Source organism: Physeter macrocephalus, chromosome 1 (assembly GCF_002837175.3).
Source record: "Physeter macrocephalus isolate SW-GA chromosome 1, ASM283717v5, whole genome shotgun sequence".
Lineage (NCBI taxonomy): Eukaryota > Metazoa > Chordata > Mammalia > Artiodactyla > Physeteridae > Physeter > Physeter macrocephalus.
The window spans coordinates 94,858,791-94,876,215 of record NC_041214.2 but is presented as its reverse complement, the minus strand read 5'-3'; the positions used below and the strand labels follow the sequence as shown (position 1 = coordinate 94,876,215).

General features: G+C 39.3%; 1 protein-coding gene across 3 annotated transcripts in view; it reads right to left on the bottom strand.

Moving 5' to 3' along the window:
• Positions 1 to 2,191: 2,191 nt before the first annotated feature.
• Positions 2,192 to 17,425, bottom strand: part of TMEM39A (transmembrane protein 39A) — a 29,526-nt gene continuing 14,292 nt past the window's right edge. Inside the window, exons 5-10 of one of the 3 annotated variants that reach the window (XM_028493386.2) lie at positions 15,078 to 15,232; positions 8,515 to 8,863; positions 7,550 to 7,737; positions 5,443 to 5,563; positions 3,436 to 3,466; positions 2,519 to 2,585 (exon numbers count right to left, since the gene is read on the bottom strand). In XM_028493386.2, coding sequence (XP_028349187.1) covers positions 3,458 to 3,466; positions 5,443 to 5,563; positions 7,550 to 7,737; positions 8,515 to 8,863; positions 15,078 to 15,232 — 822 coding nt within the window. In that variant the 3' untranslated portion in view covers positions 2,519 to 2,585; positions 3,436 to 3,457. Of the gene's footprint in view, positions 2,586 to 3,435; positions 3,467 to 5,442; positions 5,564 to 6,429; positions 6,611 to 7,549; positions 7,738 to 8,514; positions 8,864 to 15,077; positions 15,233 to 17,425 lie in introns of those variants that run through there. The other 2 variants (XM_007106242.4, XR_002891289.3) reach the window with 2 other exon arrangements.

Genomic DNA, 17,425 nt, shown 5'->3' with positions numbered 1-17,425 from the left:
TATTTAGGCTGAACCCCTTTACAAAAACAACCAACACACTGGTTACCTTGTTATTTTTTCCAATGTACCAAAATTATTCCCACCTGAGGGCACTCACTTTGCTGTTACTGTAACATGGAATTCTCCTCAGTCTTGCTTCATCTGATCTTTGCTCAAAAATCATCTCCTCGGGCTTCCCCGGTGGTGCAGTGGTTGGGAGTCTGCCCGCTGATGCAGGGGACACGGGTTCGTGCCCCGGTCCGGGAGGATCCCACATGCCGTGAAGCGGCTAGGCCCGTGAGCCATGGCCGCTGGGCCTGCGCGTCCGGAGCCTGTGCTCCGCAACGGGAGATGCCACAACAGTGAGAGGCCCGCGTACGGCAAAAAAAAAAAAATCATCTCCTCGAAGATGCCTTCCAGGGACTCCCTGGTGACGCAGTGGTTAAGAATCTGCCTGCCAATGCAGGGGATACGGGTTCGAGCCCTGGTCCAGGAAGATCCCACATGCCGCAGAGTAATTAAGCCCATGCACCACAACTGCTGAGCCTGCGCTCTAGAGCTCGCGAGCCACAACTACTGAAGCCCGCACGCCTAGAGTCCGTGCTCCGCAACAAGAGAAGCCACTGCAATGAGAAGCCCACGCACCGCAGCAAAGAGTAGCCCCCACTCGCCGCAACTAGAGAAAACCCGGGCGCAGCAACGAAGACCCAGTGCAGCCAAAAGTAAATAAATAATAAATAAATAAATTTATTTTTTAAAAAAAAGATGCCTTCTAGCAATGCCATTCCTAGCACTTTCTATTTCCTTGCTCTGTTTTTAATTTTCGCTTTACCACACCTATTGCTACTACCAAGAGACATTAAATTATATATGTTTGTTTACAGCATATTTTGCACCCCCCCGCCCCCCACATGGTAAGCTCTGTGAGGTAGGGCCTTTGCTTTCCTCACTCACTGCTATATCCGCAGTGCATAAAATAGTGCCTGGTGGCCAACACGTATTTGTTGAATGACTGAACACACTCAGATTGACTGCCAAATAACGTAACTTAAAAAAAAAAAAAAAAAGTGTATCCATCAAAATATTTAAGGAAACAATGGTTACACATAGCAGTCACCTTGGGTAGCTGTACACAAACCTACTCCTCACAATGCTGCCTTTGCTGAAAACCTGTTGGGAACTCTTCTGCAAGAACCGTTTTCAGAGCCGGTTTATGAATTACGTGATTTTTTTTTTTTTTTTACTTCATAAGCCATATCGTGTTTCAGTGTAGAAAAGCCAAAGTGAGCATAGAAAACACATGACAATATATTTCAGGCTCTCAAGACAAGGCCTCAGAAATTCAGATGATTAGCGACATCAACTGACTAAGTATATCATCACCTCTGAAGAAAATGGACTGAAAGGGGTTAATGCTCACAGACATGAAGGTTCTGGAGTATGAAATTCAAAACACACACAGATCAAACTACCTGAGGACAAAAAAGTAAATTCTCATATTTCACTTCTGCTCGTAACGCTAAACATGCCACTGTAGCAGGGTTGCTGCTAGACTGCATCCATTCCTCCAGTTACTTCGTGTCTTCAACCTGCCCAGACCCCAGCCCAGGGGATCTGTGCTCATCTTCTCCCACTGATCTAGTCACACACCAGCTCCTTCATAAGTTTGGGCACTCTATTCTGTCCTAAGAAGTATTCTTTCAAAACAGCTAACAATAAAAGGAAAATCTTTACAAGCAAAAGAAGTGAAAGAACAGGGAAAATGAGAACAATATCCTGTTTCAGGGTAAGAGCTTACACAAAAGTATATTTAAATGTCATACGGCAGATAGAACGCTGAGTTCCTACCTTAGAAATGCTTCCTCCCAGTAGGCAGCAAAGAGAACCCCACCAGGACGAAAACCCACTTTTGCCCCATGCATTCCAATACTATCTGCCAATCAAAAAAAAAAAGACAATGAGTGCTGTCAGGCAACTCCACTGATCTCTCTCTTTCTGTAGCAATAAGGCCAGCTAAGGACTAAAGATAATGAGAAAAACTGGAAGGAAAGTAGACACACAAAAGGTACTGTGTCAAGTGATATATGAGATGTGTTCATATGTGAATGAGTTATTCCAGAGCCATACAAACAAATCAATCTCTTTACTGGAGAGGCACACCTCTCCTCTGTATATTATTCAAATATACTAACACATGAAAGATCACATCATCTTGTTTATGGATACATTTAATGTCCCTTGCCCTTCCCACCTTTCAAAACATAATAGTATACAAAATATAAAATATCTTAAATATTTATAAAAATTGCAAGAAAAAATAGAACGTATGAAAATATTTTTATCTGAGTTCTCCCTCATTGTTGAGAGGCAGCTTAGTTTGCCTTGAGTTCATAATTATTGAGTGGATAGGAGTATGCCCTGCCTAATACTATTCTGTCCCGGAGGAGCTTAAATAAAACATAGTAGTTGCAGAAGAGGATGAGAGCCATGGAAAGTGTATGGTTCCACTTCTCCGACCGCAGCAAGGAATAGAGCTGGTAGAAGACAACACTGCCCTCAATAAGGATAAGCAGATTTAACAGCCTTAATGGACGATGAAACAGGAACTGTAAGGAAGTTAAAAAGCAAAATGTTATTTCATAGAAAAAACTGCAGTTATTCTCACATTTTTCTTCTAAAATCATTTCATATTTACAGGCTCGAATGTGCACTAACAAGCAGATCTGCTTATTGAATATCAATCAGGCTATTTCTTGCTATAGAGACCCAAACCCTTTCTTTTTTGCTCAAGGAATAATGAAATACATTTTATTTCAACACCCCTGAGACATGAAAAGGGATTATATCCAAAAGAACTCTGCCTCAAAAATTTTTCCTAGATTTTATCTTAGGTATATATTTTATTTGAGATAACCAAAAGTATATTTATTTATCTAAGACAGGGGCTGGATAAAGGACCAAATGGGAAATATTTTAGACTCTCAAGTCAAGAGACAAAAATTGAGGGTATTATATGTAGGTAACTCATAACCACTTAAAATGTAACCGCTTAAAAATACAAAAATCATTGTTAGTTTGTGGGCTGGTCTAAGACATAAACACCTACACTAGACAAGTCTGCAGGGAGCAGTGGTAATATAAGTTGAAATATCAATACAGTAATTGCTTATTTTTTTTCTTAAACTGTTATACACTACCAAACGTAGGGTGGATAGCTAGTGGGAAGCAGCGGCATGGCACAGGGAGATCAGCTAAGTGGTTTGTGACCACCTAGAGGGGTGGGATAGGGAGGGTGGGAGGGAGGGAGACGCAAGAGGGAAGAGATATGGGAACATATGTGCATGTATAACTGATTCACTTTGTTGTAAGGCAGAAACTAACACACCATTGTAAAGCAATTATACTCCAATAAAGATGTTAAAAAACAAACAAACAAACAAACAAACTGTTACCCACCATGCTGTCTGTTTTATTTTGTTCAGTTTTTCTGGATATTGAAAAGTAGGGTGAACAAAGACAGAACAATGAGGAAGGGAGGAAAAATTAGTCAGAATTAGAGTTTGGCTAAAAACAGACCTCACTGTTTTCATTCCCACCAAATTCTTCAGTCTAAGAGGCTAAATCCTGGTTGACTAATAAAAATGTATTATGAATAAGAAGATAGAGGTCAAAGATTGCAAACTGTGGTAATGGTAGTATATCAGATCTAAAAGAATAATTTAGACCTCAGGACTCGAATCTGAGAATAAAACCAAATCATCATAACAGCTCTGAAAGGTAACTGGGTTCTCAGGATCCTTCTGCAGGAGGAAGAACATGTTTAACCTGGGTTTTATTACATGATCTCCAGTACTATCATGTATAAAATTGGCTCAGAATTAACATTCTAAAAAAAAAATTAGGCAATTTCAGATTCTGTGGCAATTATAACAATTATAATTAAATGTGCAGGTAAGCTATAAACTGAATGAGTAAAAATGTGAGGACAGCCAGAGCTACAGGTAATAGGCACATTTTAAGTGAGTGTTCTTAAACAGTGTGCCTAAGAATCATTTCCAAATATGCAAATGCTGCAAATTCCTAGGATCCTTCAGAGATTCTGACTCTAAGTGACCCAACCACCACTTTGAGAAGCACTGATTTACTTTGGTCACGCAAAATCAGTAATAAGTTAATTTCCTTAATCTTTCTTCTATGGATTCCACCTGATTCTTCAGCTGTCCAACACTAGCAAGGAAAATACTTATATTTCAAGCAGAAAATTTTAATAAACTATCTGGTTACTGTAGGTTTCCAGGGGACTGCAAGAGCCAACAGATGTCCTTAATGGCCTGTGGAACTCAGCTGGCTGAATTAAATATTCTGTGTAGAAACCAAATGCTTATGTAGTTGTAACCTAAGTCCACTCCTCCATCTTAAGGCAATCCCACAGGAGTCTAGGAGATTATGGTATTTCCCTCATTCAAAGGCCTTTCACCTTGCCCCACCCTCCCCTACCATGTTATTTATAAGCATCCTGCCCTGATGCAAGTTTCCAGTATTTAATTAAAAGGCCCTTAGTAGCAAACACCCGCAGAACCAGGAAATCCAAGTACCCTCATAAGGAACTGGGAGGGACGTAGGGAGTGATGGGAGGGAGAAAGGGATTCAAGTATCTAAAAAATAAATAAATAAATAAAATCTCCAATTCTTTTTCAGAATATGATCTCCATTCAAAGGCAATGCACTGCACTATGTACATTTTTACTAAAAACAGTTCCTTGCATGTACCTTCTTTTCCCCACTCCCATCAATCAGCTGGCCTTTCTCTTATAAGTACTTTTGCCTCCTAGAGCCAGAATTTCTGGAAAAGTGAAAGATCAAATAGAACATAACCCAAGGTATAAATTCAAATGGAACAGAAGCTGGATTTAGTGGGTGTCTGTTTTTTCCTTTTAAACTTTTAAGCCTTTTTTCCTTTTAATCCAAGAGAAGGTAAAAGGCCACAGATCATGGCATTTGTCTGAGTTTCAAAGGGGAAGTCAAAGTATTTTAAGGAGATGATATATATGACAAATACCAAAAAATAAAACCATCACATTATTACTATATTAAATATTGCTAAGGATACACAGATATATAATAAGGACACCACTAAACCAAACTATTACAAATAAAAGTTGTAAGATGAAAAATGGAAGTCTTAAATAATTGTGTACTTGTTTCAAGTAATACTAGACTCAACAAATTCCAATGTAACTAGAGAAACCATTCAAGCTATTAAAGTTGAGATATAAGTATTTCACCTTCAATCTGCCTTTCAGAAGATACTTCCAAAGGACAGAAGCCAATATAGTAGTAAAATAATTACCCTGTCTTAATTTCCTAGTATGTGCTACACACTGTGCTAGATGCTTACACACAGAGTAACCTCCTAACACTTACTCCTAAGCTTATGTTTGAAAAGAAATAAGCGGTACTTGCATAAAAGCGGGCATGGGATACGTCTGAAGGCACTGCCACGTTGTAAGGCCCCATGGCTCTATATAAGCACCTGCTGTGTCGCACCAGCACCCCTTGAGGCCATATTGTATTTTCTGACCAACTAAGGGAGAAAGAAATGCAATGTTAGCCTATTGGCAATTACAGATAAGACAGTGTCTGGCAAGGCCAGCTATATTTCTATGGAAAGGATTAAGTATTCAAGGCTTCATCTGCCTGAATTCTGAAAACACAGTAATTCCATGGTCAAACTGGAAGTAGTCAAAAAGGATTTATTATAACTTCATTGCTATATAGTAGAGAGAAACTGCAAAGTTAACTCAGTGTCGAAGGACTTAAGAGGCTTAGGAGAACAAGCAGAAATAAATGTGTAAGGAAGGCATCTATGAGCCAGAAAATCCAGTGTAACCAGGTGGACTGTCACCTCAATCCCAAGTGAGCAGAGTCTATTGGTGGAAATGCTAGAGGGAACAAACAAGAAGAGAGAGTGGATGGTAATAAGAGTAGTGGAGAAATTCACACATTATCAAACTAGCATGACATTTACTGCAGAATTACATCCCAAAAAGCTACAGAAAATCTATTCATTTATCACACACTTGAAATGCTTCATATATGTGAGAAGCTATACAGAAGAACACAGAGACACACAAGGTACTGACACACAGACTTTTCCTTTTACCACTTTCTTGGGTTTTTTTTATAGAGGTTTCTCTAGGAAAAAGAAGTTATGGAAGAAGCTTCATTCTTTCCAGCACCAACGTAATGGAGTTGGGGTGGGGATGGGGATCTTCAGATTAAGCTTTTTAAAAAATCTAAGTTAATTCATCTCTTCCTGATTTTGGAAAGGTTAGTTTCCTAGGGTAAGAACTGGGACAGCATTTTAAATATGTTAAAGAAAAAATAAATTCTCGCACCCTGAAGCTTTCCCAGTTCAGAAAATGTTCCGTCGGCCTTGCTCACACTTACCAGCATTAAAGTGATGATACACCTCATGGCCATGTGCCATCAGGAGCCTGAAGATGTACAGTACTAGTACTGTGGATTGTATTTTCAATTTTTATTGAAATTTGTCCTTTGCCCACAGTCGGGTTTCTTTTCAGCCTGGCCCAATCTCTTTCAGTTCCTGGGCTTGAAGGCCTGTGCTAATCTGTATCAGACATCAAGGCAAATAATTGAAGGGAGCACTCTGAGGGGGAGGGGGAAGGGAATGTCACCTCAATCTGTCCCACTTAATTAGGAAAGAATTTCTAGGTGATGAAATTTGTGAAATGTTCAAATTATAAAAGGAAGATGAAGATGGTCCAGGTCTGAGAGAGAGGCATGGTGAAAGGCTCAGAAGCAAGTGAATAAAAGGGTTCTAAAGTCAGTCATTCTGGACCACAGGGACCATGCAGAGAAATGACTAATAGGGGGACATAATGAGACAATGAGAGGAATACTCAGAAAGAACTCACTTAGGGACAGTTTTCATTTAAATTTAGGAAAAGCAGGGCAACATTCATTAGTGAGTTTAGGAAGAAAAGAAAAACACAATTAAAGATGCAGGCTAAAACAACAATAACAAAACAAACAAAAAACCCAAAAAGCAAATATAAATAAATAAATTAAAATGCGGGCTAGGAAAATCACTAGAACAAATATACATTAGAAAGAAAAGATGAGAGAAGCAAATTCCAGCTGCCTAAGTATAAGACAATTAGCTAGCAGCTATTCAGCTGTGGCAATGAAGATGAGAAGATGAATCTCACAGTCTTCTAAAGAAAACTGAAAATATGTCATGACTCTTTGAATTTGGGCAAAGGGTTAGGACTGAAAACTCCAAGATTATAGCTTGGGAAATAAATTACACATTCTAGAGTGACTGGGTAGTTGAAAGGTAGGAGGCATTTAAGGAGGGACTGGGGATGGTGGTGGAAATGAGTTAATGTTCCCTGCATTCAGTTTAGAGGGATGATAAGCACCCACGTAGACAAAAACTAAAAATTAAGTGTTCAAAGCCAAGAACAAGAATGACATACAAAGCAAATAAACATGATCAGCAGCATGTAAAAAGGTGTTAAGTGGTTTTATCCTCTAACCTACTTACATGTGCTGTGGAGCATTGCTGTAGGACCCATGTTCAAGCTTCTGCCACTTGCCCAGGTGAGCAGCTGATTTATGTAGCAAATCACAGTATTTGGATGGCAGCAGTTGTGTGGTGAGCATGACAAAAGCATTGATCCACACCATAATGAGGTGCTCACATGACCAGCGCATGTCATAGTACTGGGTACTCTGGAAGAGATCAGAAGAGAGAGAAATGATCCATGTACTGGTGAGCAAGAAGGCAGGGATGGGTGTGTGTACATACGCCCTGCAGACAAATGCCACTCTGAGTCACACATGCATTTGTTGTCCTCCTGTCTGTGCAGAAAGTTCAAGAGCAGAGTCCTCCAAAATCCTTCAACCTGACTTTCTGGCTGTATGAGTTAGGGTTGGGAGGGAGAGGCGATTATACTTTAAGTGCTTCCTTTCTAGAAGTGAATGTTCTCTGTGAATGACCACTCCAGCTGCAGATATGCTTCTCAAAGGGTGAAGGAAGGGCACTAAAATGACCCAAAAGATTTTGGGCCCAAGTGACATCCAGACCATTTTTCTTTTCTACTAAAGTAAAGTTTAAAGGTTAGATTAAATTCAAGGAAACTCCTGATAACCACGTTAAGATCAACCATGGTAGGCTGAATTTTACTGAAACCTCAGTCCTCTTAAGCTACCACATACGGATTCTAAGTACAAGTTTATTCTCCCCAGAAACTGGGGGGGAAAAAAAAATCTTAAAAAAGAAGAAAGAAAAGAAAAGAAAAGAAAAAAAGAGGGGACCATCACGGGTGCATCACAGATATGGAAATATCTATCCACCAACCAGGTATTAGTGCACTCCAGATGCAGCCGAACTCCATCATCCAGGCTGCCAAAGGGGAGACAGAGAAAAGGGGGATTAAATAAGAAATACCTAGTTTATGTCATTCACACACAAATCCAGGAAGCACATAAAAGCAAGTAACCACTTACCTTCACAAAACACAGGGGGAGAAATGCAACATAGTAGGCACTGAAGAGAGAGTTGAAGAGAACTTCCTTGATTCTGTGGTTGAAATCTGCTTTCAGACATTCTACTTCATTGCGAATGAGGTCTGGAGACAGGGGGCAGCTGTGGCTGGGGATGGGTGTGGCATTATTAAACTGTTCTTTTAGAGACTCCAGCAATAAGGAGAGGAAGTCTTTGGACTTGGCCAAGCCACCCACAGTCGAGGCACTTTCCTCTACTGCCTGGTGCTGAACCATGTAGTTATAGTCTGCAAGAAGAAGATGAGCTCTACTATCTTGGTGGAAACAGCAGAGAGGAACATAAACACCAAACCTGTAGAAAAAAGGGAGTATGAAAATGAGACCACAGAAGCCACCTAAGATCAGATCATACAACTGTGTTAGTAAAATAGTCATGATTCATCAGAGTGAACGTAATATAATGGGGACTTTACTGACGGTAAATTCATTATCTGTGAAGCTCTTTAATTTCTTCCCACAAAGGCAATATATATTCACTGTAGAACAGGAAACTACAAAAAATCACGACAATAGAAATTACCTGGAAATAATCATTTTTATAATTTTTACAGTTGGGTGCACAGACTTTATACTTTTTCTTTTATATGTTTAGCCTCATACAGTATAAACTGTTTTGTATACTGCTGTTTTAACTTTGGGTGTGTGATTATGTAGCATGTATATATTGAGCTTTTTCACATGTCGTTAAATATTTTTCTGCAACAATTCTAAAAGGTACTATAGTATTCTCATGTAGCTATACCATAACTTACCTATTTCTCTTTTGTTAGAAACTCAGGCTGTTTCTTACTTTCCACTACCATAAATACCATTGGGATAAGTAACTTCCCACACAGATTTTTGTGCCCATCTGGTATTTTTTGAATGGCTTGCCCTTCAAGTTTCCTCTTCTTAGTGAGGGGGCTCCCCTGCGCACCCCCCCACCACATCACCCACCGTACTTCCACAGGCACTCCTAGTTCCTCTTGCCTGGTTATTTTTCTCCACTGATCTTACCACTCCATATATTTTACATGTTTTTTATTTTGGGTTTTTTCCCTTTGGTCTATCCTCCCCTCACTACAATGTAAGCTCCAAGAACCAGCGATTTTAGTCTGCTTATTAGTTCACTGCTATATCCTTGACGCTTAGAATAGTGGCTGAAACATACTAGGCACTAAATAAACACTTGATGCATTAACGAAGACAATTCTAAAAGTACAATAGGGCTTCCCTGGTGGTGCAGTGGTTGAGAGTCCGCCTGCCGATGCAGGGGACACGGGTTCGTGTCCCGGTCTGGGAAGATCCCACATGCCGCGGAGCGGCTGGGCCCGTGAGCCACGGCCGCTGAGCCTGCGTGTCCGGAGCCTGAGCTCCGTAACAGGACAGGCCACAACAGTGAGAGGCCCGCGTACCGCAAAAAAAATAAAATAAAATAAAAGTACAATAAATAAATTTTTATAGGTAAAATTACTTGGCTGAAGGACTGAAAATTTGTGAGACTTTTCATAACTTCTTATAGTTGCTCCAACTTTGGTTCCTTAAAAAAAATTTTAAACACTTTCCCAAGTCCTCATTAAGTAACTTCCACATTGTAACGTAGGTATGTATAGGTATGTATTGTATGGGGTTGGCCAGAAAGTTCGTTCGCATTTTTCCATGCCATCTTGCGAAAAACCAGAATGAACTTTTTGGCCAACCCAATAAATAAAATGGTCGTTTCACTGACATAAATTTAGATATTAAAAATAGCAAATAAAAAGACATCTTATTTAGTTATAAATTTTATTTTAAAAAAATTAACAAACGTCACTGGTTCATGGTTCTCTATAGAGGGAGAAAGGATGAGCTTCTTGCTAAGTTAAGAGGATGGTTAGCAGCAGCTCTGGGATCCACTGTGAATGTGTCCTGGAGTAGCAGGATGGGAGGGGGTAAATGTAGAAGTATCATGCTAGGATCATAAGCTTGAAATGAGCTTGCCACTCTGTCAATTTCATGTGACCATGTCCAGGCTAGTCTGACAGAGCATGAGAGACTCATGAAGCAGAGCTTAGCTGTCCTAGTTGCCTAAACTGACAGCCGGTCAATCCCACATATGTGACTGAACCCAGCTAAGATCAGGAGAGTCTCCTGACTTCCACCTGATCCCAACACATACACAGTGAATACATAGTGTGGTATGCTACCATGGCTCTGTGGATGTTCGTTACAGCATCATATGTCAACAGATAACTGATACAGGGTAACATCAAAGGCTTAGAGCACGGAGGGTTTTGTAAGGTAAAGAAAATGATTCATGAATTTTAAAGAGGGTTAGTAAATATTTAGACATAAAATGTTTAAATTACATGCTTATTTCATTGTTTTATAGGGGTGTGGAGAGCCTCCAAGAATAAGAAAGCTTATTTACATATCTAAAAAAATGAAAATGTTTGCTAGCCATTTGATGATGGTAATCCTCTTCAGTCTGGCCAAAATATTCCTCGATATATCCATAATAAGCCTTTCAAGTTAGATAGGGTTAACCTTCTAAATGATTCAACCAGCTATTGTTGATAAGCAGAATAACTAAATCATTTGTTTCCAACTCAAACAGCTTAAATATTAATCTAGAAATATAGAAACAACTAATGTAAAATATACATCTTATAAGAAATCTGAAACATTAAAAATAATGTTTATAACAAAGAAAATTCACTCTGTATGAATTGAGTTGATGAGTGCCTTAAGTAATGTTTCAGGAATTTAATTAGAACCTAACAGAGTACAACCAATAGAAAGACTCTTCCTGCCATCCTTGGCCACACAATCTCTGAGTATGCCTTTATTTTATACTGTCACTACCCATATAAATTCATGTTTACACTGCAGCACCATAAACAGTATAGAGCAATGATTCTCAAACTTGAGCTAGCATCAGAATCATCTAGCAGGTTTGTTAAAAGACAAATCCTGAGCCATACTTTCTAGAGTTTCTGCTTCAGTTTGGGGTAGATTCTGAGAATTTCTATTTCTAACAAATTTCCAGGTGATGCTGATGCTGCTGTCTGGGAACCACATTTTGAGAACTACTGAATTTAGAGTAACAGTTAAGACGAGGGCTCTGAATCAAAAGGACCTGAGTCTTTCTCATTAATTGTCTAACCATGCGAAAATTTTTTAACCACTTAATCTGTCTTTACCTATGGCAAAGATTGCTAATTGTCTGCCAATAGCTACTGTTCTCCTGTTTCTTCCATAGCAACAGAATTTTTGTGTGTGTGTGAATAGCAGAAACATTTATTCCACCCAGCAAAGTCACTGAAGAAAAGTGAAGTTCACACATTTCTTTTGTCTTCTCAGTTATAAATAAAAGAACAGGCATTTTATCAAAGAAGACATACACCTGGCAAATGAACACAATAAAAATGTTCAACATTATGAATCATTAGGGAAATGCAATCAGACTATAGTGAGATACCTCTAAACACTTTAAAACAGGCAATATTTTAACTACTGACCATACCAATCAAATACTGGTGAGGACTACAGGGGAACTGGAATGCTTCTATATTGTTGACGGGAATGCATAAGGGTACAGTTATTCATTTTAGAATATGAAACCGTATGTTCATATGAAGACTTTTATGCACATGTTCATAGTTAGTTTATCTGTGGTGGCCAAACTGGAAACAAACCACAAAACCCCTGCTGTTATTTTTCAGGAAGAAAATGAACTACTCACACCTGCAACTTAGATGATTCTCAAAATAATTATGCATCATGAAAGAAAAAGACAAATACAAAAGTAAACATTAAGATGCCAATGATATTAGCAGTCTAGAAAACACTAATTGAGTGCGAAAAAAAGTAAATCAACTGTAGTTGCCTGAGAGTCCTGGGAGACATGTCAGAAGGTAGATATTGGTGTTGTATGTTTGTTATTATGATGATGGATCCGTGGTTTTACAAGTATTAAAACCTACCAAGCTGTACATTTTAGGTATGTTCATTTCAATGCATACCAACTATACAGCTCAATTAAGTTTTAATAGAAATAGGCTTCACATAAAAATCTGAATCTCTTTTCTGAATCTCCTTTTTAGTAGAACTCTGCCAACCACAGGTTAACTCCATCACCTCTCCTTGTACATGGAAGGGATTCTGTTGCAGTAGCAATGAAGACTGGTGAGCAATGAAAGGTGTTTCCACTTGACTTATCCAGGAACTCTGCCTGGGTCCTAAAAATCACATGCCTGGACTACATGACTTCCACTCTCATGCAGCTCCAAAATCACTGGTGGTTCTCACAACTGTCCTCATCTCAGGGTGACCTCTGAACCCATCAAAAATTCTGACATCCAGGACTCAACATTAGTCCCACAGAGCCCTGCAGTCTACCCTGGGAGGCCTTGGACAACAATGCAAATTAGACCACAACTGGAGTGAACAGTTGTTCACTCCAGTTCTATTCTCTGCCATGATACTATCCCCGCTGAGGTATACAAAGTTTGCAACACTCACAAAACCTGTTCCTCTTCATCCGGACAGTCCAATATGGCTCTCAACATCAGTCCAACAGTGAACAAACACCAAGATGAAAGCGGGCTTAAATAATAGTCTATTATGGCATAGAGAACAAACTGAGGCAGATAGTTTCCAAAAAGGGTGACCTGGAGCAAGAAAACTCCATCCCGAGCATGACATGAGACAATGCCACCAAAGAAGGTGTAAACCTCTGTGAGCCACCAGCAGAACCCAGCCTGGATCTCCACGGTCAAAGGTGGTTAGGTCCTGTCTTAGCCAGTTGATGCAAGAGAACGACAACACCTAAGTGCTCAGCCTATTAATGCTTCACTCTAGGGGATAGGAGAGCACAAAGGTCTACCTATCCTGACCACAGTGAGGTGACTAATGCCCAGTATGGGGATCATAGCAACAGAATTTTTAGTTGAGATACAGCTGCCCTGCTAAAGACTTAATTTTCCAGCCTCCCTTACAATCTATCCTGCTAGGGAGGGTGGAGCAAAAAGATAGCAGAAGCTTGAGTTCTGACACCATGGAGCTATCACAACTATCCGAGATAACTTAACTTAAATACACACTGTACAGGAGAGAGGAATGAGCTTCTAACTTCTTAAAGCCACAAGCATTTTGGATCTGTTATAGCAGACTAAATATACTACCTCCTGGGTCACTGTGATGATTTCATGAGGTGATGTTTATAAGCACCACCTAGCCCGACACTTAACACTTAATAAGAACTTAATAAATGATTGCTATCTGTTAACATCTAACAAAGAAGGTTTTAGCCAAATGTAAACAAGTTAAAACTATGCAAAATAGTTTAATAAGCTAATATGTACAATAATATACCACTATACAACCATCAGAACAGCTAAAATTTTAAAAATGGAAAACATCAAATGCTGGCAAAAATGTGTAGCAACCAGACTCTTATAGAATTGCTGAAAGAATAAAATGGTATCACTTCTTTGGGAAAAAGTCTGGTAGATTCTTATAAAACTAAACATACTCTTACCTTGTGGCCTAGCAGTGCCACTCCTACATATTTCTCCCAAGAGAATGAAAAGGTATCTTTGCAAAAAAAGACTTGTATAAGAATGTACATAACAGTTTCTTTTTTTTTTTTTTTTTTTTAATTTGCGGTATGCGGGCCTCTCACTGCTGTGGCCTCTCCCGTTGCGGAGCGCAGGCTCCGGACGCGCAGGCTCAGCGGCCATGGCTCACGGGCCCAGCCGCTCTGCGGCATGTGGGATCTTCCCGGACCGGAGCACGAACCTGTGTCCCCTGCATCGGCAGACGGACTCTCAACCACTGCGCCACCAGGGAAGCCCAACAGTTTCTTTTTAATAGTAGTCAAAAAGTGGAAACAACCCAGGTGTCCAACAATAGGAGAATAAACAAACTGTGGTATATTCATACAATGAAATATTACTGATACATGCAACCACACAGACAAATCTCAAAAACAACATGCTGAGTCAAAGACAGCTTGAAAGTGTACATACTGTACAATTCCATTTATATGAAATTCTAGAATTGGCAAACTAATCTATGGTGGAAAAAAAAATCAAAACACTGTTGCCTCTGGGAGATGGGGGGTTGGGTTTGACTGGAAAGGGACATGAAAGAATTTCTGGGGTAATGGTGATGTTCCATACTGGGATGAGGTTTTGAGTTACACAGATATATGCATTTATCAAAACTCAGCATATGTACACAAGATTTGTGAATTTTATTGTATATGAATTTTATTTGGTGGACAGAGCTAATGAAAATATTCTTCATTGGTAGGAGAGCCATACCTCTTGGGGATAATCTTAGTTTATGTCTATTGTCCCAGCTGTATCCCACCCAGTTTAGAAAATAAATTACATGGTCACTCTAACCACTGATTTTTCCAATTTTCTGAACTCCTGCTTTATATTGAAGAATTTCATTTCCCTCCCTTTTATACCATCATTTGCATGACCCAAATAATTTCTTAAGACTTACTAATAAAATAGTAAAACTGGAGTACTCACGGGTAGCCAAGGAAAAGGAGATTGAGGACTGAATGGCTTCGGAAGAGATTGACCAGGGTCCAACAAAGTACCCATCCACACAAAGTAAGTAGCACCAAGCGAGCTGATATGAGAACCATGTAGTGAATCATTGATGCTGCACCCGCCTTAGTGGCCTGTAAGTTTGGAAGCACCAAAAAGAAAGGCTTATAAGTGACTTTATTCAAAAGCAATGTGACTCAAGTAAGGACTTAGTAGATTTAGTGGAAAGTAAACTGGGGAAAAAAAAAAAGGAAGGAACGAACGAAGAAAAGAAGAAAAACTGCCCATTCCACATTATCTTCCTCATTCTTGAAGATTCGATCTCTCCAGGGACAGTTAGCTGTTTCCTCCTTGAATTCCCATAGTCCCTCACAAAGACCTCCTTTAAGTTCTTATGATATCATCTAATTTATTTACACTGGGGCTTCTCAAAGTATGTTCCGTGAACCACACTCATCAGAATTACTGGGGCTGCTTACTGAACATGCAAATTCCTACTGACTTTCATCACCAGATATAGGGAACAAAAATCACAAGTCAAGGAACCTGTATTTTAACAAACCAACAAGTGATTTTTATATACATAAAGATAGTGAGCCACTAATTTATCTGACTCCGGACTAGACTACAATGGCCTCAACAGCAGCAACAGTGTTGCTATTTTTCCTTGAATCCTCCCCCCAATCTGTTTGCTGAATTAATGTTTAATAAATTACTGAAACTTCAAAAAATAATCAGATCTTCTTTGACAAATCCCTACATAAATAAATGTTTCTTTTTTGACTTTTGCAAATTTGAAAATAATGCATGATCATTACTTCTAGTTCTTTACATCACAGCTGTTCAAATATTCTTCTTTAATCCCAGATCTTTAAAACTGATTAAATATGGTAAGAAAACATACTTGTCTAAAAATGAAGCTCTGCAATGTCATTTTCTTTCAAACTGAACTAGGAAGGAATGAGTGAAATGCAGGGGAAAATGACAGATTCTTATAACCTCTAAAACAGCAGTGTCAGAACTCAGAAAAACAATTTTCTGGAGTCAACAGCACATGGGAAAGGAGGAGTTTTTCAGTTCCCTCCTATATATCCATTTCTTAGTTCACCCAACATATTACATAGCATATGTAATATATACACAATGTATACTATTTGTGTAGTTAGTTATAAATGCAAAGAAGCAGTTGAATTAATACTACAGCCTGGGCCTTAAACTGTAGAGTAGGCTCAAGCTGTTCTCAGCCCAGCAGGACAAATAGTTGCATATCACTCCCCTGATACATACCTCATGCCAATGTACCTCATGTGCCAAAGTCAAGGGAAGGCATTTAAGCCACTGGAATTACTCCATTGCCTCCATCCTCAAATGTTTAGGATTAGTAATAAATTTAAGTTTAATATTTGTCTTGGGCTTCCCTGGTGGCGTGGTGGTTGGGAGTCCGACTGCCGAGGCGGGGGACACAGGTTCGTGCCCCGGTCTGGGAGGATCCCACGTGCCGCGGAGCGGCTGGGCCCGTGAGCCATGGCCGCTGAGCCTGCGCGTCCGGAGCCTGTGCTCCGCGACGGGAAAGGCCACAGCAGTGAGAGGCCCGTGTACCACAAAAAAAAAAAAAAAAAAAAAAAATTTGTCTTTCTTGGTTGGGCAGCCTCATAAAGACATCATAAGGACCTCAAAAAGAGGTCTTATTTGTCTTGGTTGCCACTGTATCCCCAGGACCTTGTGTAGTATCTGTCACATATAGGTAGCACAGTGGTTAAGAGTTTGGGGTTTGGAATAAGGCAAAAATGATGAATACATTCAAGCTCTGCTGCCCTGGTGACACTGGGATGAGTGTGACGAGGAAAAGAGTATGTTGCTATTGGAGAGTAAATAACAGGAGACCCTAACCTAGGGAGGGTCAAGATTAGTCCTATGCAAGTGTGGATGCTGTCATTTTAAAATTCTAAGTTTTAGTAAACTCAAACAAATGTCTCTTGCTAGCAACTCCACAAATGGTATATAAATAATTTCAAGTGAATGTTACTTGAAACAATGTTTTAGATGCAACTCTTTATTTACATACATACAACTCTTCTTAACAATAGTTATCTAAAATCCATCCTATTTTTACTGCAACTATCAAAATTAGAAAGATTGTACTGGAGAACTCAGAAGCTAGAACTAAGCTCCTATTGGACAAATGAGATTTCTAACAGTTGAATTAGTATATCACACTTGAATTTTAAATATACTGGAAGAAAACCTTTAAAAAAGAACTAGCGCAATTCATGTAAGAGTAAAGAAATTAATTTATAATTGCATTCAAATTATACTTGGACATTTCA